Source organism: Eriocheir sinensis, chromosome 36 (genome assembly GCF_024679095.1).
Source record: "Eriocheir sinensis breed Jianghai 21 chromosome 36, ASM2467909v1, whole genome shotgun sequence".
Taxonomy (NCBI): domain Eukaryota; kingdom Metazoa; phylum Arthropoda; class Malacostraca; order Decapoda; family Varunidae; genus Eriocheir; species Eriocheir sinensis.
Genome location: NC_066544.1, coordinates 15,266,763 through 15,292,652, shown reverse-complemented (window position 1 = coordinate 15,292,652; position 25,890 = coordinate 15,266,763). Strand labels below are relative to the sequence as shown.

The following is a 25,890-nucleotide window of genomic DNA, read 5'->3' as shown; positions in this document are numbered from 1 at the left end:
GCCGGCAAGGGTTTATAGTGGCGCCATCTTCTCTTGTAGCCTAACCTTACCTAACCTAACCGGGAAAAAATGAAGCTAACGACGTGAGAGTTAAAGAGGTTGCATGCTACACGATGTACCTTACCTAATCTAACCTAACAGCCGGGAAATGAAGGTAAATTAATACATATGCGACACTGCTTACCTAACCTAACCTAGCCGAGAAAAGAATGAAGCTTACGACATGAGTTATACAGGTTACATGCCACACAACGTACCTCAAAAAATGACCTAACGTAACCGGGACATGAATGAAATTGTGAAAATGAGGTAAAAACGCAAAATGTAACACTATTCTTTTGTTAAACTAACCTAACTTAACCGGGAAATGAAAGAAAATGTGAAAATGAGGTCAAAACGCAAAATGTAACACTATTCTTTTGTTAAACTAACCTAACTTAACCGGGAAATGAAAGAAAATGTGAAAATGAGGTCAAAACGCAGTCTGCAGCATAACGTACCTTATTAACCAAACTAACCTATAACTTTACCGGGAGAAAAAAATGAAGTTAAGAAAAAATGAGTAGAATGGTTAGTTAATATGCGACACAGCGCACCCAACCTAACCTAACTTTACGAGGAAGTGAGCAAAGGTTAGAAAATTAGTTTAGAATTATGAATATATAACATAATGTACCCACAAAAGTCTGTGAAGAGTTTTAAGAGTTGTTCTCGTGATAAGAAAACGTAACCAAGAGTATATAATAGACGTGTAGGGCCTAAGCAAGGAGGTCATGTATAAGAATAAGATAGGTAAGCAAACGATCCAATTGAATAACGTGTAACGGAGAAGAAATGTAGGAGAAGGAAAACTAGGAAGAGGAAGATATTGAAGCAGAGTAAAAGTACAAAAGTATGAAAAAAGATATGCAACTCAGAATAAGATAGGTAAGCAAACGATAACATGAAATAACGTGTAGAGGAGTGACATATGTGGAAGTAGAAGAAATGTAGGAGTTTAGTTTTCTCTCCATTTAAATCCTTCTCCTCTCCTTCCTCCTCGTCTTACTCCATATTCTCTTATTTTTCCTTCTCTTCCACTTCCTCTTCCTCTTCCACAGTTCTTTTTCCTCTTATTTCTCGTCCTCTTTAGTTTTCTCCTCATTTAATCCTCCTTCTCTTCTTACTCCATATTCTCTTCCTTCTCCTCCTTCTCTTCCACTTCTCCCTCCTCCTTCCTCTTCTGCAGTCATTTTTCCTGATATTCCTCGTCCTCTTTCTCTGACCTATATATACGTGAAGCATCAAGAAGCTTAATCAGTTTACACAGAAATTAATTTGGCCAAGGTATTATGAGAGGGAAAGAGAGGAAAAAACAACACTTCCCTTGCTCATGATCACATTACATCAATCTCTAGTTTTCTGACCTAGATAAGAGCAATGAAGAAAGTGTTGTTAAGATCTATAACGAGAACAAGATTGAGTGATATTTAGAATGAGAGGGAAAGAGAAGAAAAAAGAACTCCTTATTCATGATTATATTACATCAGTCTCTCGTTTCTTTGACCTAAACAACAGCAAGGAAAGAAAGTGTTGCTAAAATGAATAGATTGATATGTAGAATGAGAGGGAAAGAGAGAGAGGAATGAATAGATTGATATGTAGAATGAGAGGAAAAGAGAGAGGGAAAAAACAACCTTCTCCGTACTCATGAACATTTTACATAGTTCTCTCGTTTCTTAGACCCAGATAACGGCAAGGTAAGAAAGTTGTTTTTAAGAAGTTGTATCAATTTCCCGCTGAACTCAATATGCATTTTCACCATTAGAAAGCAAAAACAAAACCTAATTATGACTTTTCCCCTATTTTTTACCTAACTTGTTCCCGTAAATAGAAAAGGAGGGAACGAGAAAAAGGAAATAGAAAAAAATGGAACGAGGAAAAGTAGAAAAAAGAAAAGAGTAGAGGAAAGAAAATGGAAAATAAGTTAAAGAGAAAAGTATCAGTTTCCCTCTGAACTCAATTTCCCTTTCAACATTAGAGCAAAAACAAAACTTGGATATTTGATTATTACTGTTTTTCCTCCATTTTTTTTTCTTAGCGAACTCTTACCTGGAAATTAAAAAAAAGGGAAGAGTAAAGTATCAGTTTCCCTCTGATCTCAATTTCCCTTTCAACATTAAAGCAAAAACAAAACTTGGCTATTTAATTATTACTGTTTTTCCTTCTTTTTCTTACCGAAGTCTTACCTGGAAATTGAAAAATTGGAAGAGTAAAGTATCAGTTTCCCTCTGATCTCAATTTCCCTTTCAACATTAAAGCAAAAACAAAACTTGGCTATTTAATTATTACTGTTTTTCCTTCTTTTTCTTACCGAAGTCTTACCTGGAAATTGAAAAAAAGGGAAAAAGTGAACTATCAATTTCCTACTGAACTCAATTTGCGTTTCATCATATTAGAGTAGGGAGAAAACTTTACTTTATTATGACTTTTTTTCCCTCTTTTCTTCCCTTTTTTTACTTTTTACCTGAGAATGAAAAAAAGGAAAGAAAAGAGAAGAAAAGGCAAAATGAAAGTAACAATTTGCGTTTCGTCATTAGAAGGTAAAGACAAAACTTGATTATTTAATTATGACTTTTCCTCCTTTTCCTCCTTACCGAAGTCTTACCCGTATATAGAAAAAAAGGGAGAGGAAAGAAAACAGAAAAGAAGTTAGCAAGGAATGTATCAGTTGGCATTTAAACATTTGCAAGTCAAAACAAAAACCTATTGCATTATGTCTTTTCCCCCTTTTTTTTTTCTTACCTTATACCTGGAAATAGAAAAGAAAACAGAAAAAAAGTTAGCGAGGAAAGTATCGGTTGGCATTTAAACATTAGCAAGTCAAAACAAAAAACTATTACATCATGGCTTTTCCCTTCTTTTTTATACCTTTTACCTGAAAATAGAGAAAAATAGAAAAAAAGTAAAGTATCAAATCCCCTTTCATCATTTAGAGTCGCAACAAAACTTCATCATTCGTCATCTCTATTTCTTTTTTTTTTCACCTTTGACCTGAAAATTAAAAAGGAAGGGAAAGAAAAAAGGAAAGTATACAGTTTTTCACGTGAACTGTAATATTGTTGCATCATCGGCCGAAAAAAAGATTGGCTCCACTTTATTACGACGGACTGATGACTTAATACGAACTCATCTTTTAATACCGTTTTACTCTTCGTTGTGTCCCAGTTACGGCGATTACGAGAGAGAGAGAGAGAGAGAGAGAGAGAGAGAGAGAGAGACACACAGACACAGACAGACACAGAAGAGAGAGGTTTAAGAGGTTTAAGAGGTTGGCGTATGTTAAGAGAAGGACGGAGGAACAAGAGAGAGATGCTGAGAAGGATAGATGCAGTCTCTTTGTAGCACCCAATGATCTCAACAACACGTGCATATATAGAACGTAGCAACTGGAAGAGAGAGAGAGAGAGAGAAGAGGAGTGAGCGAGAGGCGTGAGAAAGTGGCGCATGTTGAAGAGAAGGACGTGGGAAGAAGAGATAGATGTTGAGATGGATAGATGCAGCCTCTTTGTAGCACCCAGTGATCTCAACAACACGTGCATATAGAACGTTGCAACTAGAAAAGAGAGGTGTGAGCGAGAGAGAGACGTGAGAGAGTAGTGTACATTTAGCTGAGGGGAACGGAGGAAGGAGAGATAGATTCAGAGGATAGATGCAGCCTATTTGTAGCCACCCAGTGATCTCAGCAACACGTGCATATATAGAACGTAGCAATTGGAAGTTAGAGATTGTGTCAGCGAGAGAGAGGCGTGAGAGGGTGGGGTATGTTTAGCGGAGGGGGACGGAGGAAGGAGAGATAGATGCAGAGTAATATAGATTCAGCCTGTTTGTAGCCATCCAGTGATCTCAGCAACACGTGCATATATAGAACGTAGCAATTGGAAGTTAGAGATTGTGTCAGCGAGAGAGAGGCGTGAGAGGGTGGGGTATGTTTAGCGGAGGGGGACGGAGGAAGGAGAGATAGATGCAGAGTAATATAGATTCAGCCTGTTTGTAGCCATCCAGTGATCTCAGCAACACGTGCATATATAGAACGTGTCAGTTGGAACTAAGAGATTGTGTCAGTGAGAGAGAGGGGTGAGAGGGTGGTGTATGTTTAGCGGAAGAGGGTAGAAAGGCGATATGTATTCAACGTCCTTGACCGCTTTGTAACGATATATGTAGAAGAGACAGGTTAGAAAAAGAGGGAAGGTGGACTTTTTAGAATTGTTGCGATGTAGAGTTACGTTGTTACCTCCAGACAGACTAACCTAACCTGATCTGACCTATCCTATCCTACCCTACCCTACCCTACCCTACCCTAGCCTAACCTATCCTACCCTACCCTACCCTACCCTAACCTAACCTAACCTATCCTATCCTACTCTACCCTAACCTAACCTAGCCTAGCCTACCCTACCCTACCCTACCCTACCCTAACCTAGCCTAACCTATCCTACCCTACCCTACCCTAACCTAACCTAACCTATCCTATCCTACTCTACCCTAACCTAACCTAGCCTAGCCTACCCTACCCTACCCTACCCTACCCTAACCTAACCTAGCATAACCTAACCTAGTCTAACCTAACTTAACCTAATCTAACCAACAACTAAAGAAAAAAAAAGAGGAATGGACAGTAAAGAAAAGTTAAATGGAGCTCTCGACCTAAAAACTTTAATGCCGTAACGAAAGACTTCAATTGAAACTCAGTTAGCTAAAAGGAAGGTAAAGTCTATGGAAATAACACACACAAAAACAGTAACCGAAGGAGGCGTACCAGGATAAGTTCAAAAGGAAGGTTAAATGTGTGGAAATAACAGAAAAAAGCAATTACAGAAGAATTCATTCGTACCTAACTAACTCAAAGGAAAGGAAAGAATACAGAAAAATACCCAAAACAAAAACAGTAATTAAGCAAACTCATTCGTAACTAACTAACTAAAAGGGAAAAAGAAGTCCATAGAAATAACACAAACATAAAACAATAATAAAAAAACCACTCATACAAACCCTAACTAAAAAAAGAAAAAAATATAAACTCCATTGAAATAACACACACGCTATAAAAAAATTCAACTCCCACACAACCAGCGACAAGGGCAAGGGCAGTCAAGAGTCTTTTAGAGGGGGGATGAATCAAGGCACTTCCATAACATAGCGATGAAAGGAACAGACAGTAAGTGGAGCCGGGCCGTGTTTGAACAGCTCTGAAGGGGAGTCAGTGGGCGGCCGTGACACACTGCACCCCTTCTCTATATGGGGAGGAGGAGGAGGAGGAGGAGGAGGAGGAGGGGGGACCAGTAACAGAAAGAAGAGGAAGAGGAGCAGTAGGGTGAAGAAAAGGAGGAGTAGGAGGAGGAGGGCCAATAGAAGATAGAAGAGGAGGAGGAAGAGGAAGAGTAGCAGTAGTAGAAGGAAGAGGAAGAGGAGGAGGAGGAGTAGAAGCAAAAGGAAGAGGAGGAGAAAGCAGGAAAACAGTAGGAGAAGGAGGTGGAGAAAGAGGACCAAGAGGAGACGAATACCCCCCAAAAAAAGAGGACCTCAAACTCTTCCGTCGTGCTATAGACCTTTATGGGGACAATAAATAAAGAGGAGGAGGGGGAGGAAAGAGAGGGAGGGAAGGGAAAGAGAGAGAGAGAGAGGGAGGGAGAGAGAGAAGGGCTTAAGGTAGTCTCCCTTCCAACCTTGACTCAGGCGCTCCTCGTGATTCTAAAGCTTCCCTCATTAGTCCAGGCCAGCAGGTGTTTAGAGGTGACTGTGTACGCTGATTGCCGTGTGTGTATGTGTGTGTGTATGTGTGTGTATGGCGGTGGTGGTGGTTGTGATAGCGTGGGTGGTGCGTGGGTGGTGGTTTAGTGATGGTAATGGTGATGTTTGTTTCTCGTTGTCGTTGGTGCTTTTTAAATTGTTTGTGATAGTGAGTTTGTGCAGGTTAGAATATACTGAGCTAGGGAATGGATATGTGTCGTGTTTGTGTGTGTGTGTGTGTGTGTGTGTGTGTGTGTGTGTGTGTGTGTGTGTGTGTGTGTGTGTGTGTGTGTGTGTGTGTGTGTGTGTTTGTTTCTCTCATTTTGGTTGGTGCTTTTTTAATTGTTTCTGATGGTGAGTTTGTGCAGGCTAGAATATATTGAGCTAGGGAGTGGATTCGTGTTTGTTTGTCTGTGTGTGTGTTTGTGTGTGAGGGAGGGGGGAGGGGAGGAGTAGGCGTAGGGTCCCAGGGCAGGTAATTGACGTGTTAATGAAGGCAGGTGTACAGGTGATTATCGGTTCCTTCTCTCCTCGGCCGTCACTCCCTGATTACTCCCCGCTGCGCCTTTGTTCCCGCGGTGTTTGCTGCGGCTGTGTGTGTGTGTGTGTGTGTGTGTGTGTGTGTGTGTGTGTGTGTGTGTGTGTGTGTTGGTGTTGGTGTAGCACGGAGAGACGGACAGACAGGGAGAAAGAGACAGGCAGAACATACAGATAGACAGAAACACACACACACACACACACACACACACACACACACACACACACACACACACACACACACTGACCCACATGAAGGTGTACACGCCCAAGGCTGGGAGGCACTCTGCCCTTTAACTCAGCCGACCAGCCAAGGCCCGGATGTGTGACGTCACGCTCGTGACGATCAATGTGAGCCTCACACACACACACACACACACACACACACACACACACACACACACACACACACACACACACACACACACACACACACACACACACACACTTTTGAGAGGTATCATATGTGTGTGTGTGTGTGTGTGTGTGTGTGTGTGTGTGTGTTTATACCTGTCGTTAATGATGTGACTAATGTGTTGTGGCTCACTTTCAGCGCCACGCAGGTGTTGTGACAGGTGTTGTGGTCTGCCTTTTTGTGTTTGTGTTTGTGGGGTGGGGGGGGGTGCTACGGAAGGGTGTTAAAATATGCGAATGTACCCTAACACACACACACACACACACACACACACACACACACACACACACACACACACACATCAAACTCTTGCACAACACACATTCAATACAGTCTTACACAACTGAAGGAAATACACACATACATTCATACATCACCACCACCACCACCACCGCCACTAATATTAATAAAGCAACCAGACACACCCTTGACACACAAACACACACCACTACCACAAGCAACGTCTCTATAACACTATCGTTCCTCAATCTCCTACCACCTACTACTACTACTACTACTACTACTACGCTACCACCACAACCACTATGAAAGTCATCACCACTGTTATCTTTCTTTCTCTCCCAATGCCTCGCACGCCACCACCACTACAATGTCTCTATAACACTCTCCCACCCCATCACTTAAACACAACCTTCCCCACCGCTATCAGACTCCCTCTAACCACCTTCCTGTCTTTCTCCCTGACAATTAACGTCTCTATAACACTTTCTCTTTCCTAACAGTCATCCCCAACACACACACACACACACACACACACACACACACACACACACACACACACACACACACACTCACACACATCTCCAATCTCACTCCTCTTTACTACTTCCAGACTCCCTCTAACCACCTCTCTCTCTCTCCCTTTCAGTGGTGGAGCTGCGGTAGGTGTGTGGGAGCAGCTAAGACCACCTTCGAGTATCAAACACACCAGCTTCTTCATCACCAGCAGTACCAGCCGATTGAGCAGCAGCAGCAGCAGTATCAGCAGCGGACAGCAGACGCCGAGACAGTAGAAGCAGCAGGAAGCCAGCCAGTTCGGGCGGTCATGCACTGGTCCTCGTTATAGACCATGAGTGAAGAATCCGAGAGCTTGAATGAAGAGGAACGAAGTGTGTTTCGCCCGTTCACACAGGAAAGTCTCGCTGCCATAGAAGCTCGCATCGCCGAGGAAAATGCTAAGAAGAATGAACTACAAAAGAAGAAGGAGGAGGGGGAGGTAAGGCCCAGCTGGAGTAGGAGTAGAAGTTGTTGTAGTTGTTGGTGGAGGAGGAGGAGGAGAAGGAGGAGGAGGAGAAGGTGGAGGTGGAAGAGAAGGAGTGGTGATGGAGTACTAGATGGAGAAGGAGGAGGAGTAGAAAAGCAGTTGTTGTAGTAGTAGTAGTAGTAGTAGTAGTAGTAGTAGTAGCAGTAGTAAGAGTAGAAATGCGAACAATTTTTGGTTAGTTTTTTTTAGGTAACAGAAAAAAATACAGAAAAAAAGACAAAATAAAAAAGAAAATAGAAAAAAAATCGTAGAGAAATAAAAAAAGTACCCCAGAAGACTAGAAGGTACTAATAATAATAACGTAGAAAAAGAAAAAAAAAGAAAGAAGAAAGAATAACCAGTAGACGGAGAAATGAAGCGAACTAACAAACCAATAAAAAAAAAATAACCCCCCCAAAAAAAGCCTAAACTAACCGAACCTCAAACCCAAACAATCAGAAACGCTCCCTGGCCCTCTTAGTCTTCATGTGCCCGAGTGGAGGCGCCGCGGTGACCTACTTCGCCTCCTCCGTTGCCAGCACTCAACCGCACCTTGATTACACGGCCACAGAAGCTAGCGGAAGGAGGAGGAGGAGGAGGAGGAGGAGAGGGAGAATGGGAGGAAGCGTGGATAGAGAAAAATAAATAGGAGGAAGAACAAGAGGAGTAGAAAGAGGGCGGTAGAAAATATTGGAGGATAGGTGGAGAAGGAAGAGGAAGAGGAGGAGGAGGAGGAGGAGGAGGAGAGGGAGAATGGGAGGAAGCGTGGATAGAGAAAAATAAATAGGAGGAGGAACAAGAGAAGTAGAATGAGTGCGGTAGAAAATATTGGAGGATCAGGTGGAGAAGGAAGAGGAAGAGGAGGATGCGGAGGAGAGGGAGAATGGGAGGAAGAGTGGTAAGAGAAGAATAAATAGGAGGAGGAAAAAGAGGAGTAGAAAGAGTGCGGTAGAAAATATTGGAGGATGAAGTGGAGAAGGAAGAGGAAGAGGAATACGAAAAAGAGTAGGATAAGCAGGAAGAGGAGGAACAGCAGGGAGAATGAAGAGCGGAAGAAATAGGAACAAGGAGAGTAGAAAATGAAGTAGGAGAAACAGGAAGAGTAGGAGGAGGAGAGAGAACAAGAGGAGGAAGAGGATTAAAAAGAGAGAGGGAACAGTAAGGGCGGGAAGAACGGGAGGAATTGGAGCAGAAAAAGTTGTGGGAGTAGGAGGAGGAGGAAAACAAAGAGTAGGAGATGGGAGGAATAGGAGTGGGAGGGACAGGGAAACCAGGAGCAAGGAAAGGAGTAGACGGAGGAGTGGGATTGGGAAAAAGAAGAGAATGAGAGGAAAAGACAAGATGAGGAGAAATAGGTACAGGAAGAAAAGGAACAAGGGAAGTAGAATTAAGAGGAAGTGAAGTAGATGGGAAAAATAAGGAAATTTATGAAAGAATGAGAAGTTGCTGGTGGATAGGGAAGAGGAAAATGGGAAAAAAGAGGAAGAGGAAAATAAAAACATGAGTAGAAAGAATAAGGGAAAGACGTTAAGTAGAAGGAGGGGAAGAAATAGAAGTAGAAGGAATAGAAGAATGAAAGGGAAGGAGGTTAAGTAGAAGAGAAAGAATTGAAATGAAAAGGAAATCTAGGAGGAAGAGAGGGATGAGAAGGAAGAAGGAGAGTAGGAAGGAAAAGAAGAGGAGGAAAAGGAAAAGTAATAGGAAGAAGAAGAAGGATAAGTAGAAGGAAGAGGATAGGGAAGAGAATGAAAGGAAAACTTGTTGAAGGAACAGAAAATAGAAAGGGAAGGAAACAAAGCAGAAGGAAAAAAAAGAGGACGAGAAAGAGGAAAAGACAGAGGAAGAGTAGGAAATCTAGGTTGCTAAGAAGGAGTAGGAAGAAAAGGAAGAAGAGGAGGAGGAAGAAAAGGAAGAGGAGGAGGAGGACTCACCGTGGCGCCTCTGTGACCCGTGACCTTTTGATTCAACATTTATCGCGACCGTTGGCAACTGCATCGGGAGGGTTCGTCGTGCCAGCAGTTCGGCCCCCCTGACCGCCCCCCTCGCCCCCCCCCCTGCATCCCTACCCCCCCCCCCCCCTTTGCCCCGCCCCCGTCAGGCTAACCTCTCGGAGTCATGCAAAATGGGAACACGGACGGGGCCGAGCTGGTGGGGCCGCGCCGAACCCTCCCGTCTCCTCTGTCCGTTTTCCCTTCAGCGTTCCTCTTTCTGTCAGGCTTTGTAGAAAATTGTTGTTGTTGTTGTTGTTGGTATTATCATTATTATTACTACTCTTTTTTTTATCCCATTTCTATCCCCTATTTACTTCTCTGAGTCTTATTACCAGAGTTGTTCTTTTTTTTTTAATTATCTCCTAATCGTGTTTTAATTCTTGGTGTGTGAGTGCTATTGCTATTGTTGTTGTTGTTATTACTACTTCTTTATCTCCCTTTTCCCTATTCCCCCATTTACTTACTTATGCGAGTCTCATTACCAGTATTATTCTTGTTTTCTTCTGTACTAATGGTTTTATAATTGTTGTTGTGAGTGTTGCTATTACTGTTACTCTTGTTGTTGTTGTTGTTGTATAATTGCTGTTGTTTGTTGCAGTGTGTATGTTTTTTCTGTTGTTTATTTGGTTTGTGTATTTTTTTTCCTTTCCTTTTTCCTTGATCTGATTTCCTGTTGTTCCTCCAAGTCTTCCTAACTCTCCCTCACTAACGGTTATTTTTTTCCAGCCTGTACAGTGTTTTATGGTGTTTGTGTGGTGTTTGTGTGGTGTTCAGGGTGTGTAGTGTATGTTTTCCACCCCCCTAAACCATCTCTCCCCTCCTCCGTTTTCTGTTTTTCATTTTACGTCATTCCCCCCTCAATCCCACCCGTCCCTTATCTCTTCTTTTATCCAGGGTCTTTTTTTCTCCTTATATTATTGTGTGTATGTGTGGGTGGGTGTTTATGTATGTGTTATCATCATCCTTATCCTTTGTTATCATCCTTATCCTTACTCCTTAACCCCTTTCTGTTTTATTTTCTAATTTATCCCTTCAATCCCATCCCTTATTTCCTGTCTATCCAATTTTTCCCCATGTACAAGTGTGTGAGTGTGTATGTATGTGTGTTTTACTGACATCATTATTTTTCTTATTGTCATGATTATCTTTACATTTTTATCTCTCTTTATATAACTCCAACCAGTAACCGTAGTCTTGCCTTTTACATATATTTATCCGTGTATTGCTTTCCATGGTTACCCTCCCTCTCTCACGTCCCTCATCCCTTCACTGAACACTAATTTTGTAATGGTATTGGTATGTGTCCTATATGCTCGACCCTCCCTTTAACCTCGTGATATTCCAGATGTTTTGAACTTGTGTAATTTTATCCATCTATTTTCTTCTTCTTCAACCCGTCCAACTTCCCTTTAGTCCCCCCCATCTAATCTGTGTTCAGCATATTCAGTTCATGAGTTTCTATGTTCCAAGTTAATTTATTCCCGCTTTCTATAATATCGTCCCCTTGACTGTTCTTATTGGTATACTCATGAACCTCTGCAGTCTCTTTTTTCATTCTCTACTCTACTCTAATTGGTCATTCTCTTCACTTTTCACATTAATGACCTAATAAGCCTCTACTTCCCTACCTCTTCTCATTCTCTTCTCTATCAGTAAACTCTTCCTGACCTCTGTAATCTGTTTTTTTTTCATTCTCTGTTCTACTTTAATTGGTCACTCGCTATATTTTTCTCATTAATGATCTTATAAGCCTCTAAGTCTCTATCTCTTCTCATTCTCTTCTCTATCAGTAAACTCTTCCTGACCTCTGTAATCTGTTTTTTTTTTCATTCTCTGTTCTACTTTAATTGGTCACTCGCTATATTTTTCTCATTAATGATCTTATAAACCTCTACTTCTCTATCTCTTCTCTGTCAGTAAAATCTCCCTGAGCCTCTGAAATCATTGTTTGTTTTTAATTTTCTACTCTACTCTAATTGGTCATTCTTTTCACTTTTCTCATTAATGATCTTATAAACCTCTACTTCTCTATCTCTTCTCTGTCAGTAAAATCTCCTGGTCATTCTTTTCACTTTTCTCATTAACGTCCTTTTAAGCCTCTGTTTCCCTACTTCTTCTCATTTTCTTCTCTATAAGTAAGCTCTCCCTGACCCTCTGTAATTTGTTTGTTTTTCATTCTCTACTCAAATTAGTCATTCTCTTCACTTTTCTTGTTAATGACCGTATAAGCCTCTGTTTTCCTACTTCTTCTCATTCTCTTCTCTATCAGTATATATTCTCTTCCTAAACCTTCAATGTCTTCCCTGCGTCCCGCCTTCCTTTCTCTTTTTTTCTCTACCATTCTTCTTCGTAAGGAGTATAAAAAAAGTAACGTTCCCTTTTAATGTCCCTTTTCCCTCGCTGGTGTTCTCCCGTCTCATATATTTCTCTAACATCATTTATTTTAAGAGTATAATTATATTTTTTCCTCTTTTTCTCGTCCTTCTCCACCGTACTCTCCCTTTTATTATTGTTTTCATAAGGTTATAAAACTAATGCTCCCTTTTTAATGCCCTTTCCCCGGCTAGTGTTCTCCCTTCCCTGCTAATCCTTAACGTTCATTCATCTTAAGAGTACAATTATATTTTTTCCTCTTTTCCTCGTCCTTCTTCACTGTACTCTCCCTTTTATTATTGTTTTCATAAGGTTATAAAACTAATGCTCCCTTTTTAATGCCCTTTCCCCGGCTAGTGTTCTCCCTTCCCTGCTAATCATTAACGTTCATTTATTTTAAGAGTACAATTATATTTTTTCCTCTTTTTCTCGTCCTTCTTCACCGTACTCTCCCTTTTATTATTGTTTTCATAAGGGTATAAAACTAATGCTCCCTTTTTAATGCCCTTTCCCCGGCTAGTGTTCTCCCTTCCCTTCTAATCCTTAACGTTCATTTATCTTAAGAGTACAATTATTTCTTCCTTTTTTATCTCTTCCATTTGTCGGTATACTGTTTACTTTCTTAGGAGTACGATTATTTTTTCCCTTTTTTTTCTAGTTCCTCAACCCCCCCCCCCCCTCCCCTGGTTTCCCTCTTTCTTCCTCCCTCCGTTTTTTTCTTGGCCTTCAACGAGTGTGTCCTCTTAGATGTGGTGCGCCCTTGTGTCCCCTTATGTGCCTCGAGCTTGTGTGTTTTCGCGTCCCTTTAAATGTGCTTCTGTGCCTTCCTCCCTTTTTTTTTTACCCTCCTTCTTTCGTTCCCTCTTTGGGTGCCCATTTCATCCATTCTTTATTATTTTGGAATGTTTTGGATCTGTGTGTGTGTGGAGGGGAGGGGGCGTTTGTGTGTGTGTGTGTGTGTGTGTGTGTGTGTGTGTGTGTGTGTGTGTGTGTGTTTCCCATGGGCACTCTTCCCTTCAATGATTTACATATACAAGATTGCTTATGTTAAACGTAAATATTTTTTCTGATGATATTCGTAAACACTCAAAGAAAAAACTCACGCCAACAATGATAAATAGATTGAATTAAATTACTAAACACATATCTCAGTTTTTCTTCTGTATTTGGGATTTTTAAGCGGTAAATTTCCCTTCTTTATGAAATTCGGGAACTCACTTTTTTGGCAATAATTAATAGATTCGGATAAAAAGCTAAATTCATAGGTCTATTTTCTACTGTTTCGTGGTTCTTTTTTAGCCGTAAAATTCCCTTCTTTATGAAATTCGGGAACTCACTTTTTTTGGCAATAATTAATAGATTCAGATAAAAAGCTAAATTCATGTCAATTTCCTCCTTTTTTTAAGCAGTAAATTTCCCTTCAATAAAAAAATATCAAGAACGCAATTATTGGCTCACGGTGAAACTAATTAATATTCAAATAAACACCCAAATACAGACATCAAATTTATTCTGTTTATTTATTTTTTTCGGAAGATTTTAAACACTAAACTTCCCATCCGTAAAAATTCAGGGACTCAACCATTGGCTCACCGTAACTAATGACAATGGGTTCAGACAAATACTCGAGTTAATACCGTACGTAGTTTTCTGTATTAAATCAATGTATTATTTTTATATAGTGTAGTTCCCTCCCCGTTCTTTCCCTCTTACTCTTTAAAGGTTCAAGTAATGATAAAATATTCACATTAATACTTCACTTTTCTCTTGTAATATATCTATTCATTATTTTTAGAGTACAGTTTCTCCCTCCCCCTTTCTCTCTCTCTCTCTCTCTCTCTCTCTCTCTCTCTCTCTCTCTCTCTCTCTCTCTCTCTCTCTCTCTCTCTCTCTCTCTCTCTCTCTCTCTCTCTCTCTCTCTCTCTCTCTCTCTCTCTCTCTCGCTCTATCTATCTATCTATCTATCTATGTATCTATCTATCTATCTCTAAACACACACAAACACACCAATAAATATCTAATTTTTTTTCGTTATTCCATTTTTTTGGGGTAATAAAGAAAATTCCAGTAATACAGAAGAATAAAGAAATAATAAGAAGAAAATAAAAATAAGGATAAAGATAATTCCAACCGGGTCCAAAAATAATAAAATGCAAATCAAAAATAAAAATCCCTAGTAACTTTTCTATCCATTGGTTCGCGGTAACAATTAATAAACAAACAAATAAATAAATAAAATCGACGATGGTCAGGATTAGGGAAGTTTTTTGTTGTTGTTGTTGATCCTTTCCGGCTTTCAAAAAAAAAAAAAATACTTCACCTCTACACACAAAAAAAAGAAAAAAAAAAGAATCCACCATCGCATATATTATTATTCGACCGGAGGATTAAGCCAAAAAATAAAATAAAAAGAGTAGTAAATGTTTCACGGATTCGGCTTTTATAACGTAGATTCTCCCTCCGATTAATATTATCACGGAGTTTTATGAGCCTGGTGTTTAACTTGACAAAATTCCTACAGATCGTTTTCAATTAGTTCTGGAAAGTGGCGAGGGTGATCATTCATAGCCACATACGCTTCGGAATTCACTATCTCCGTCTCTCTCAGTCAATCTACCTCTATTATATATCTATGGAATTTTATATGCCTGGTGTTTAACTTGACAAAATTCCTACAGATCGTTTTCAATTAGTTCTGGAAAGTGGCGAGGGTGATCATTCATAGCCACATACGCTTCGGAATTCACTATCTCCGTCTCTCTCAGTCAATCTACCTCTATTATATATCTATGGAATTTTATAAGCCTTGTATTTAACTTGACAAAATATGCTACAGATCGTTTTCTGTTAGCTCTGGAAACTGGCGAGGGTGATTGGTTGCTACATACACTTTGGAATTCTCTGTCTCGGTCTTTCTCTCTATCCATCTACCTCTGTCTATTGATCTATGGAGTTTTATGAGCCTGGTCTTTAACTTGTCAAAATTGCTATAGATCATTACTAAATAGTTCTGCAATTTGGCAATGATAATAAATAGTTACTACATGAACTTTGGAATTCTCTATCATGGTCTCTCTGTCTATCTATCGAGCTATCTTTTCATCTATATTTGTCTATCTTCTGTGGGGAAAAAGAAATTGTGAGGGAGAAAGACGGGAACACGATTAAGACAGGTATGCAAAAGGTAGACCTCGTAGACTAAAGGAAGGGAAGAAAATATGTTTTTAAATAATTACGTAACTATATATGACGAAGTGTGCCCATGTGTGTGTGTGTGTGTGTGTGTGTGTGTGTGTGTGTGTGTGTGTGTGTGTGTGTGTGTGTGTGTGTGTGTACGCTTATTTTACCCTATCAATCGTGTGCTTCTGTGTCCATTAACTTGTCTCTTAATGTGCTTTTACTACCATTATTATTATTATTATTATTATTATTATTATTATTATTATTATTATTATTATTATTATTATTATTATTATTATTATTATTATTATTATTATTATTATTATTATTATTGTTGTTGTTGTTGTTGTTGTTCCCATTGTCTCCATACCCTGTTCAATGTGCTTGTCTGTGTATTCTCATTAACAACCTTTAACATGTTCGCTTCTCCTCCCCTTTTTTTCCTCCTCTCCAGAAAAATCTTGTCCTGCAGCCTATTGTCCTGTTAATAGCTTGTCTCTTTCCTCCCCTCCCCCTTCCCCTTCCCTCCCCATGGCCTCCCCTCTCCCCTCTCCCTCTCTCCCTTACTAAACAATGCTATCTTTTTTATCTCTTTTAGTCTCCCCATTAACATTTTTGTTTGTTTGTCTTTTTCGGTAAGAGTGAAGGGAATGTTCTTTTATTATTCTCCTTATCTCCCTATTCTCCCCTATTTTGTGCACTTATTCTCCCCATTAGCTTATTTTCACCCCTTCAATGTTCTATTTCCCCTTCTTTTGCACTTTCTATCTCCCCTTAACTTATTTTCCTTCCCCGTAGAGGGTTCGTGTTTTCCTTCCCTTTCTCCCCCTTCATTTCCCCCTTATTATATTATCTCCCCTCTCCCCTTCGTTATTCCTCCCTTTGTACTCCCCTCAGCAGTGACGGATCTCTCCCTCTCTCCCTTTAGTCATTTAGCACCCTTTACATACATCCCAGATTTTAAGATGTTTTCCCTTCTCCCCTCTCCCCTTGTTCCCCCCTCAGCAGTGGACCGATCATCTCTCTCTCCCCCAGAGTATGCGCCCCGCCGCCTCCACGTGGTTGCCCTGTCCGCCCCTCCACTCCCCTCCACCCCCCTTGCCAGACTTTCCCTCCCTTCCCACTCTTCCACTCGTCTCCCCTCTTGTTCCCCCTGTAGCCATCCCCTCCACTTGTTATCGTTATGTAGAGTCCCTTTTTTCTCCCCTTTCCACCCTCCCTATTCCACCTCCCCCTTCCATTAGTAACCACCCCTTTTATGTACCCCTGCCATACGCTCTTATCCCCCCCTTCAATATGTGTTTAGCTAATCCTCCTCCCTTCCCCCTTTTCACGTTTCCCACCCCTTCCCCACAACCCTAATGCGTCCCTTTTCTACCTCAATGTTTTCGCTTTTGTCCCCTTTTACCCTTAACCCTTTATTAGTGGTTCCTCCCTTTCCTCCCTTTGGCACCCTTTTTTGACCTAGTATATAGATCTCCCTCTCCGGTTCCCCTTTTCCCCCCTATTTTGTGACTCGTAAACCTTCAATTTTAATAGTGCTCTCGTTTTTTGCACTTCATATCTTTTTCTCTCATTTTTGTTGCTATTCTCGTGTCCCTGATAGAGTCTGCTTCAAATACCCTCTACCGCCCAGTTCCCTCCACCTATACCCACTTATATTTACTTAGTAGTGTTAGTAATCCCTTTATAGCTCACGTTTTTAATAGTGCTCACTTGCCCCCAGCCGCTGCAACCCACTCCATTCACTTCTCTTTTCTCCATTTACTAGTTCTCATTGTTGTCTCCATTCCCCGCGCTTCTCCAAACCTTTTTAGCACCTCTTCAATTTCTCCCGTTTAATATAGTGCCCCCTTGTCCCCCCACTCCCCTGCAACCCCCTCCATGTCCTTCTTTTCCTCCATTTACTAGTTCTCATTGTTGTCTCCATTCCCCGCACCTCTCCAAACTATTTTAGCACCCCCTCAAATTCTCCCGTTTAATATAGCGCCCCCTTGTCCCCTCCCTCTCCCCTGCAACCCCCTCACCCTCCCACACCCCTCTTTCTTCCCCTTGAGTGTCCAGCTTCCCTTAATGTGCTGCATTGTGCCCGCACCTTGTCTTCTGTGCGTGCGTGAGTTGCGCGCGCGTGTGCGTGTATGTGTACCTTCCTAACCGCAGTGTCTCCCTTCTCCCCGATACCTCCAGGGTGGTGGAATGAAATTTGGCAGAAAGAAGAAAGAAGTAAGGGTTTGCCTGCTCTTATTTTATTCTCTCTATCTCTCTCTAACTCTCTCATGGATTGACTCGAATATTTCCTTTGGTTTCGTTTGGTTACCTGTAATGACTGATCCACTCTTTAGTTGGTCATGTGTCTACCTCTATAGCCTCTTGCTGCCTCCCTCCCTGACCCTCCATCTAAAGCCCCCATAAACACCTGCCCCGTTTGGTGAGGTCAACAAGACTGACCTCATCCGGTGCCTGGGGTCACGGGCTTCACCTCGCCTCACTCCTCACCTCACCTCACTTCCCCCCCCCGCCCCCCTCACCTCGCTGCCTCTTAGTACTACCTGGACACCTACCTCACAGTGGGCGCGTCACGCAGGATGGCAACACACACACACACACACACACACACACACACACACACACAACACACACACACACACACACACACACACACACACACACACACACACACACACACACACACACACACACACACACACACACACACACACACACAGCGCTGCAAACCTAAACATTACAAGCTTTTCTTTGCCTCTCACATAAACGAAACCTAAAAAAAATAATATAAAATTGCTTTGGTTTTGTCTCCTTTTGTCCATTGGCGTTTTTGAACCTCGTGGGACTCAACAAGAAAGAACTAATGTACTGTTTCATATTAGTTTTAAGGCGGATATCTAAACTTACTCACATCAAACACCCCAAAAAATAAGTTAAGGAAGTGCTTTTGTGTTTCAGATTAGTTTTAAGGTGGAATTCCATACACATTACCTATATTACCCAGTACTTATCTAATCTCCTCACATGCAACACTTATCAAAGAATACGAATTAGTTTTAAGATCATTCGAGAGTTGTCCATCTTGCATGAGCCGGTGCCTGACTGACCTGGTTACCTTGATGATCTACTTCTCACCTGCCTTACCTGTCACCTCTCACCTGCTAGCTATTAATTATCACCTTCACCTGCCCATTCGTTTCTCTTTCAGGTACCTTTTTATATCTTGGTCACTCACGCTGGGCTTCCACTTTCACCTTCACTTTGCCTCTCTTCACCTGGCCAGTCATTGTCTTACCTGGCCTCACCTGTTCGCTCACTCCGGTCTTACCTGTTCATATCTAATCAGTCACTCTCATTTACCTAAGCTAGCGTATTTAATCACCACTACTTAGATATACTGTTTTAACTCATCCATTACCTGTCCTTTCCCTATCAGTCATTCTCCTTAACTAATTTCCCGTTTGTAATCCATCTGTTGAAGTCTAATTTTCTTTATCTATTTCCTTGATAAATCTAACTTTCACAATACGATACTTTCCTTCCCTTGCCCTAATCTTTCCCTGCCATTGCTTCATTTTCATATTCAAACGTACTATCACTCACTCATCCTCCCAGTAAAACCGATCTCTTCTCTTATATTATTACGTTAACAACTTTCCCTCTTACCTTCCCCAACCTCTTCTCTTAATATGTCACTTTCCTTCATCTTCTTCATAACCTAACCTTCCCTTACCTACACAAGCTACTCCCTTGCCCATACCCATTCTTGTTATTTCCCTTCTTCTACCCTTTCCTTTTTTCTCTGCCCTTTCCCCTTTACTTCCATTTCCCTTCTACCTTTTCCCCTCTTCTTTCGTGTGCCTTCTACCATTTCCCCTCTTCTATCCTTTCCCACTTCTACCCTTTCCCGTTTTTTCCTCTCTTTCACCTTCTTCTACCCTTTCCCTTCTACCTTTTTCCCTCTTCTTTGGTGTCCCTTCTAGCCTTTCCCCTCTTCTATCCTCTCTCCCCTTCTCTCTTTCCTTCTTTTACCCTTTTCCCTTTTTCCTCTCTTTCACCTTCTTCTACCCTTTCCCCTTTACTACCATTTCCCTTCTACCTTTTCCCCTCTTCTTTGGTATCCCTTCTAACCTTTCCCCTCTTCTATCCTCTCTCCTCTTCTCTCTTTCCTTCTTTTACCATTTCCCCTCATCTACTCTGTACCCTCTTCTCCCCTTTCCCGTCTTTATTCTCCCTTCTTCTTACCTTTGATCTCTTCTGTCTTTCCCCTCCTCCACCCACGCCTTCCGCTGGTCAATCCCAATCCCTGATCTTTCTTTACCAGCGGCTAACTTACCTTCCCTTATCTTCCCTTACCTTCATTTCCCGCCCTCAGCCGCGGAATCTCACACACCTCCACATTCTTCCTTACCTTTTCCCTTGCCCACTCGCCCGTCTTGCCTTAACCTAATCTTCCCTTGCCTTCACCGTCCTCACCTTACCTCCGTTTTCCTTTCCCTTCCTCCTCGTGCTCCACAACCTCCTCCTTTGCTGTGCCATCATAACTGTTTCTTCCTACCTGGCCCTCCTCCTTCTCCTCCCCCTCCTCCGCGTCCTCTTTTCTCCTCTCTTAACTTGCCTCTCCTCTCTGCCTACACACCTGTCCTCACCCCTCCTCCTCCTCCTCCTCCTCCTCACACTCCCACGTCGCAGCTGAATCATAAACTTTAACTTCCTGACGATTTAGGTGGAAGTTTTTGGGTAAATTTGAATGTGCCAGAAATTCTTCGATAATATAAACATTCTCACGCCCGCGCCGGGGAGGAGAGGAGAGGAGAGGAGGATCCTGAGAGTCCCTGTTTGTGTTGGGATGTGTTGATGCTGCAATGGTGGTGGTGGTGGTGGTGGTGGTGGTGATGGTGGTGATGATGGTGGTGGTGTGATAGTGATGGTGGTGGAGTTACTAGTGTTCACGATGCCCCATGTGTTTAAGGTCCATTGGACTGTATCGGCTATACAGGCAGCGCCACACGTGGCCAGTCGGTGAACTGTCAAAGCAGTACTTTCCATAGAATTCAAGTTCTGTACTAAAGAGCAGAATCGAACTTATTTTTCCAGATAGAGAACTACATAACGTCTTTGAAAGCTGAGCAGAGAAGGTCCTGGGGATTTTGATTCTAATTAGTCAACTTAATAATAATGTTCTTAAGCCACACACACAAACAACGAGGGAGAGAGAGAGAGAAGGAGAAAGAAAAGGAAAAAAAATGAGAAAAAGACGAAGATGAGAAAGAACGGAAAATTATGATTCCTTCCCCCGACGGTCCAAGGAATATAAGAGAAAACTAAGAGGGAAAATATCAGGAAAAGAAGATAAAATATAATAAAACGAAAAGGCTAAAACAGTACCGGAATCCAACTTGTTTTTCCCGATAGAGAATTACATAACGTCTTTGAAAGCTAAGAAAAGAAAAGGACCTCGTGGAATGGAGTTTTTGTGAGACTTAAAAGAGTTAATTAAGAAAGGACTGTCCAAAAAAGGAGGATCCAAAATTATCTCTCTTCTTCTTATAGGTGAGCGAAAGTATTTGGGAACTCTCTGACCTTGAACCTTAAATCACGGGAGGAAGAGAGAGAGAGAAGGAAGGAAAAAAGGTGAAAATGACGAAGATAAAAGAGAAAGAGAACAGGAAAAATATGACTCCTCGCTTCTACTGTCCAAGGAAAATAGAGAAAAATGAGAGAAATTTACGGAAGAGGAAGACAAAAGGGAAAAAAAGGAGTAAAAGACGAATATAAGAGAGAAAGAGAACAGCAAAATTATACCTCCATCCCCCACGGTCCAAGGAAAATAGAGAAAAATAAGGGAAAAAATTAGGAAAGAAACAAAACAAAGACAGAGAAAGAGAACGGAAAAATTATGACTCCTTGCCCTCACAGTTCAAGGAAAATAGAAAAAATAAGGGGAAAAAATCAGGAAAAAGAGGAAAAAAGACAAAGAGAAAGAGAACAGGAAAATATCTCTCTCCCCGCCTCTACTGTCCAAGGAAAATAAGAAAAAATAAGGGAAAATAATAATAGGGGAGAGAAGGGAAAACGAAAGGAGGAAATGACAAGGAACAGAGAAAGAGGACAGAAAAAAAACATATAAGAGAGAAAACTAAAAAAAAGTCAGAGAAAGAGAGAATGAACGGAAAAATAAGAGAAAAAAAAGCTAACATAGGAAAGAGAGAGATAAGGAAAAAAAGGAAAAAAATGACAAAGAAGAGAGAAAGAGAAAAGGAAAATATGTCTCCTCGCCGCCACGGTCCAAGAAAAATCAGAGAAAAATAAGAAAAAATGTAAAACTCGTTGCCAACCAAAAAAAATTACGTTCGAGATAAGACTAAAGGAATCTTGGAAACATCTTAAGAGTATCGTTTTGTCCACCACCACCACCACCACCACTAACCCTCCTCCCCTCACTCCTCCCTTTTCCCCTACCAATTCAAGACAAAAAAAAGACAAAAAAAAGTTAAAACAAGATCATGGTCACTACTCTAACCCCCCCCCCTCCTCATACTCCCCCTCTCCCCATTAAAACCCCATTCCAATACTAGACAAAAAAAGAAAGAAAATATAAGAAAAAACTAACCACGAAGACAAAAAGAAAATATGTCTTTGAAATAACAACGTATACCATTTTAATTTCCGCCCTCTCTCTCCCTTTTCTCTCTCCCTCTCCCCCTCTTTGACCTGACCCTTCTTCCCCCTCTCTCCCTCTCTCTACTCTTCCTCTTTGCTTTGGTATTTCCTCCTCCTCCTCCTCCTCCTCCTCCTCCTTCTCGCCGTCGTTTTCTGTCTCCTTGTCACATTTTTTCCGTCTTTTTTTCTTTCATTCCAATTTTTCTTATTCTCCTCCTCCTCCTCCTCCTCCTCCTCCGCACACTAGCAACTAATCATCTTTCTCCCTCTTCCTCTCATCCCCTCTTCTTCCCCTTCCTTCTCAATCCATCTCTCCATTCCTCTTCCTTCCTCCCATTCATAACCACCACCTTCAACACCACCACCACCACCACCATAATCACCACCACAGTATCCTTCGCTCCTCCCTTTCTTCCTTCCGTTTCCTTCACCTCTTCATCTCCACTCGTAAAGAAACCCATCACCACCATCATCACCAACTCTACTATCACCACCACCATCATCACCACCACAGGGAAAGTACATAATTCATCACCTTTTTCCTTTCTTCCTTCCCTCATTTCATCACCAAGTAGTATACCATCACTATCACCACCACCACCACCACCACCATTACAATCAAAATACGAGACGGAAAAAAAGAATTCATGGTGTGAGGTTACATGACGCCATCACCACCATCATCACCACCATCACCATCACCACCACCACCACGACTCACCGACACTGCGGATACGACTCAAGCAGGACTGACTGGTCGTTGGAGTCGTTTAGATAATTATATAGTTAGTGAAAAAAAAAATTAATAGTAGTAGCTCGAATTTTTTGCACTTGTCTTTTTGTATATATATTTCAAGTTACTCTTTCTCTCTCTCTCTCTCTCTCTCTCTCTCTCTCTCTCTCTCTCTCTCTCTCTCTCTCTCTCTCTCTCTCTCTCTCTCTCTCTCTCTCTCTCTCTCTCTCTCTCTCTCTCTCTCTCTCTCTCTCTCTCTCTCTCTCTCTCTCATGGTGATGCGTGTTCTTGAATCCATTTTGTACCTGGATGGTGTATTTCTTTTTTATTCTCTCTCTCTCTCTCTCTCTCTCTCTCTCTCTCTCTCTCTCTCTCTCTCTCTCTCTCTCTCTCTCTCTCTCTCTCTCTCTCTCTCTCTCTCTCTCTCTCTCTCTCTCTCTCTCTCTCTCTCTCTCTCTCTCTCTCTCTTTTATTCAAGCTTGTTTGTCTCACATTTTACTACTTGACTTTATTTTCTTACTTTTTCTTACTTTACTTGCTTACTTTCTTACTTTCTTACAATTTTTCGCTGCTGCTGATGTTTAAACCTTTCATATGACGACTGAGCTTGGCCTGGTTTTTTCTCTCTCTCTCTCTCTCTCTCTCTCTCTCTCTCTCTCTCTCTCTCTCTCTCTCTCTCTCTCTCTCTCTCTCTCTCTCTCTCTCTCTCTCTCTCTCTCTCTCTCTCTCTCTCTCTCTCTCTCTCTCTCTCTCTCTCTCTCTCTCTCTCTCTCTCTCTCTCTCATCTTCTTTCATACTGTTTGCTCTTCTTTCTCTTCCTTTTTTGTCCTCCCCTTGTGCGTGAAAGGAGAGAGAGAGAGAGAGAGAGAAGCGCCACTAAACGAAAAAGAAAAAAAGAATAAATGGAGAAATAAAGAAAGTAAAAAAAAGGAAAGTACGACATGAACGAGGAGGAAAAAGGGAAAATGAGGAAAAAATGGAGCAAAGAAAATGGAACGAGAGAGAGAGAGAGACTTGTTTACTTTCTGAATGTATTTTCTCTCTCTCTCACTCTCTCATTCTCTCTTTCTCTCTTTTCATTCAGTCGCTCTTTTTTTCTTTCAGTGTAGCTCAGACGGGCAATGAACCGCCCCAATGAATCCTGGTTCGCTTCGGTTCGGTCCGGTTCGCAGTGGTCCGTGGCGGTTCATTTCAATATATTTTTATGAGGGCGTTTCTTTCCTTTTTCTCTCAGCGTTTCAAGCAGTTTCATCTATCCGGGCTCTTACTTTTTCTTTTCTTTTACTCTGGTTCACTTTTTGCGTTTCGTGGTTCGCTGTGTTTCAGGAGTCGCCCCGTTTCTGTTTTCCATTTCCGGTCCGTTCAATTTCCCAGTTAATAAATTTTTCGGTCCATTCCCATTTCCCAGTTTATTGTATTTCCATTTTCCGGTTCATTAAATTTCCCGGTCCATTCTTTTCACATTTCCCGGTCCATTTCCATTTCCCGGTTCATTATATTTCCTGGTCCATTTTTTATTATTTTCACATTTCCCGGTCCATTTCCATTTCCCAGTCCATTATGTTTCCATTTTCCGGTTCATTATATTTCCTGGTCCATTCTTTTGACATTTCCCGGTCCATATCCATTTCCCAGTTCATTATACCTCCATTTCCCGGTTCATTAAATTTCCCGGTCCATTCTTTTCACATTTCCCGGTCCATTTCCATTTCCCAGTTCATTCCATTTCCATTTCAGGCTCCTTTCTATTTCCATTACCCTGTTTTTTCCTATTTTCACTCCTTGAAGATCTTATTTCCCGATCTATTTCCATTTCCCGGTCCATTATATTTCCCTTTTTCCAGTCCATTTTCATTTCCTGGTCCATTACATTTCCTTTTTGCCGGTCCATTTTCATTTCCTGGTCTGTTTTAATTTCCCCGTCCATTTTCACTGCCCGGTCCGTTCTATTTCCCATTCATTCCATTTCCCGGTCCATTATATTTCCCATGTTCCGGTCCATTCTATTTCCCGATCCAATTCCCCTTCCATTTTCATCTCCCGGCTCATTCCATTTCCCGGTTCATTCCTCCGAGTCGAAATTAATCCCCCTTTAGTCGAGGTTCATTGCGCCGTCTCGACCTTCGCTGCGGTTCACTTCACTGTTTCCACCCGCCCCTTCCTCACCCCCCTTCCTCACCCCCCCCCTCACCCCTCCCCTCTCAACCCCCCGTAACCGCCGCCGCCCTTTTGGTTGAGTGTGTTACGGCTTCATTCATTCCCTTTCATCCCTTTGTCTCGCGCGCTCATTCATCCGGTTCTTTCAGCTTTCTTTCCCCTTTTTTCATATTTTCTGGTTCATTAGTGTTTCCTTTTTATGGCCCGTTTAAATAATTCAGGATTCGTCTTTTTTTTTCTTATGTAGGGTTCGGTTCCGTGTTCTACCGGTTCGGGTGTTTTTTTTTTACCGTTTTTTTTACCGTTATTTTTATTCTGCGTTGGTTCGTTGTCATTGATATTTCTTTAGTTCCGGTTCTGTGTGTGTTTGTGTGTGCCATTCATTCCGGTTCTCTTAGTTTCGTCTTTACTGACTCGTTCCTACTTCAAGATGCATTCGGGTAGTGTTTCTAATCCGGTTCAAATCGTCTATAGTCATGCCAGTTCAGGATTCGGTTTCGGTTCAGTTCGTTGCTTCACTCTCCTTCAACCGCTAATCCTCTCTCTTCACTACGACTTACTTATGTCTTTGAAAATGCATTCTGGTTCCGTCTGGGTTCACTCCGCCATTTGTTATCCTGGGCCTGGGTCGCGCGTTGGGTTCATTTTGGTTCACGGCCGTTCGTTTCAATTCCCAGGGTTTCATTTACGTCCGTTTGTGTTCGTTCTTTGTTACGTAATTCGGTGTAGGTCGTCTTTTTTTCTCATTTATGTTCGAGTGGTTTCGTTTCTCTTCGTTTTTTTCGTCTTTGTATTTTTTTAT

At 41.6% G+C, this 25,890-nt stretch overlaps 1 protein-coding gene across 16 annotated transcripts in view; it reads left to right on the top strand.

The window, feature by feature from the left end:
• The window catches only part of LOC127007901 (sodium channel protein para-like), a 160,198-nt gene that overhangs the window by 65,462 nt on the left and 68,846 nt on the right, over nt 1-25,890 (top strand). For 15 of the 16 annotated variants that reach the window (XM_050879355.1, XM_050879358.1, XM_050879361.1 and 12 more), the window contains exons 2-3: nt 7,611-7,958; nt 17,717-17,752. In XM_050879355.1, the coding sequence (XP_050735312.1) occupies nt 7,812-7,958; nt 17,717-17,752 (183 nt within the window). In that variant the 5' untranslated portion in view covers nt 7,611-7,811. The remainder of the gene's footprint in view (nt 1-7,610; nt 7,959-17,716; nt 17,753-25,890) is intronic. The other variant, XM_050879365.1, reaches the window with a different exon arrangement.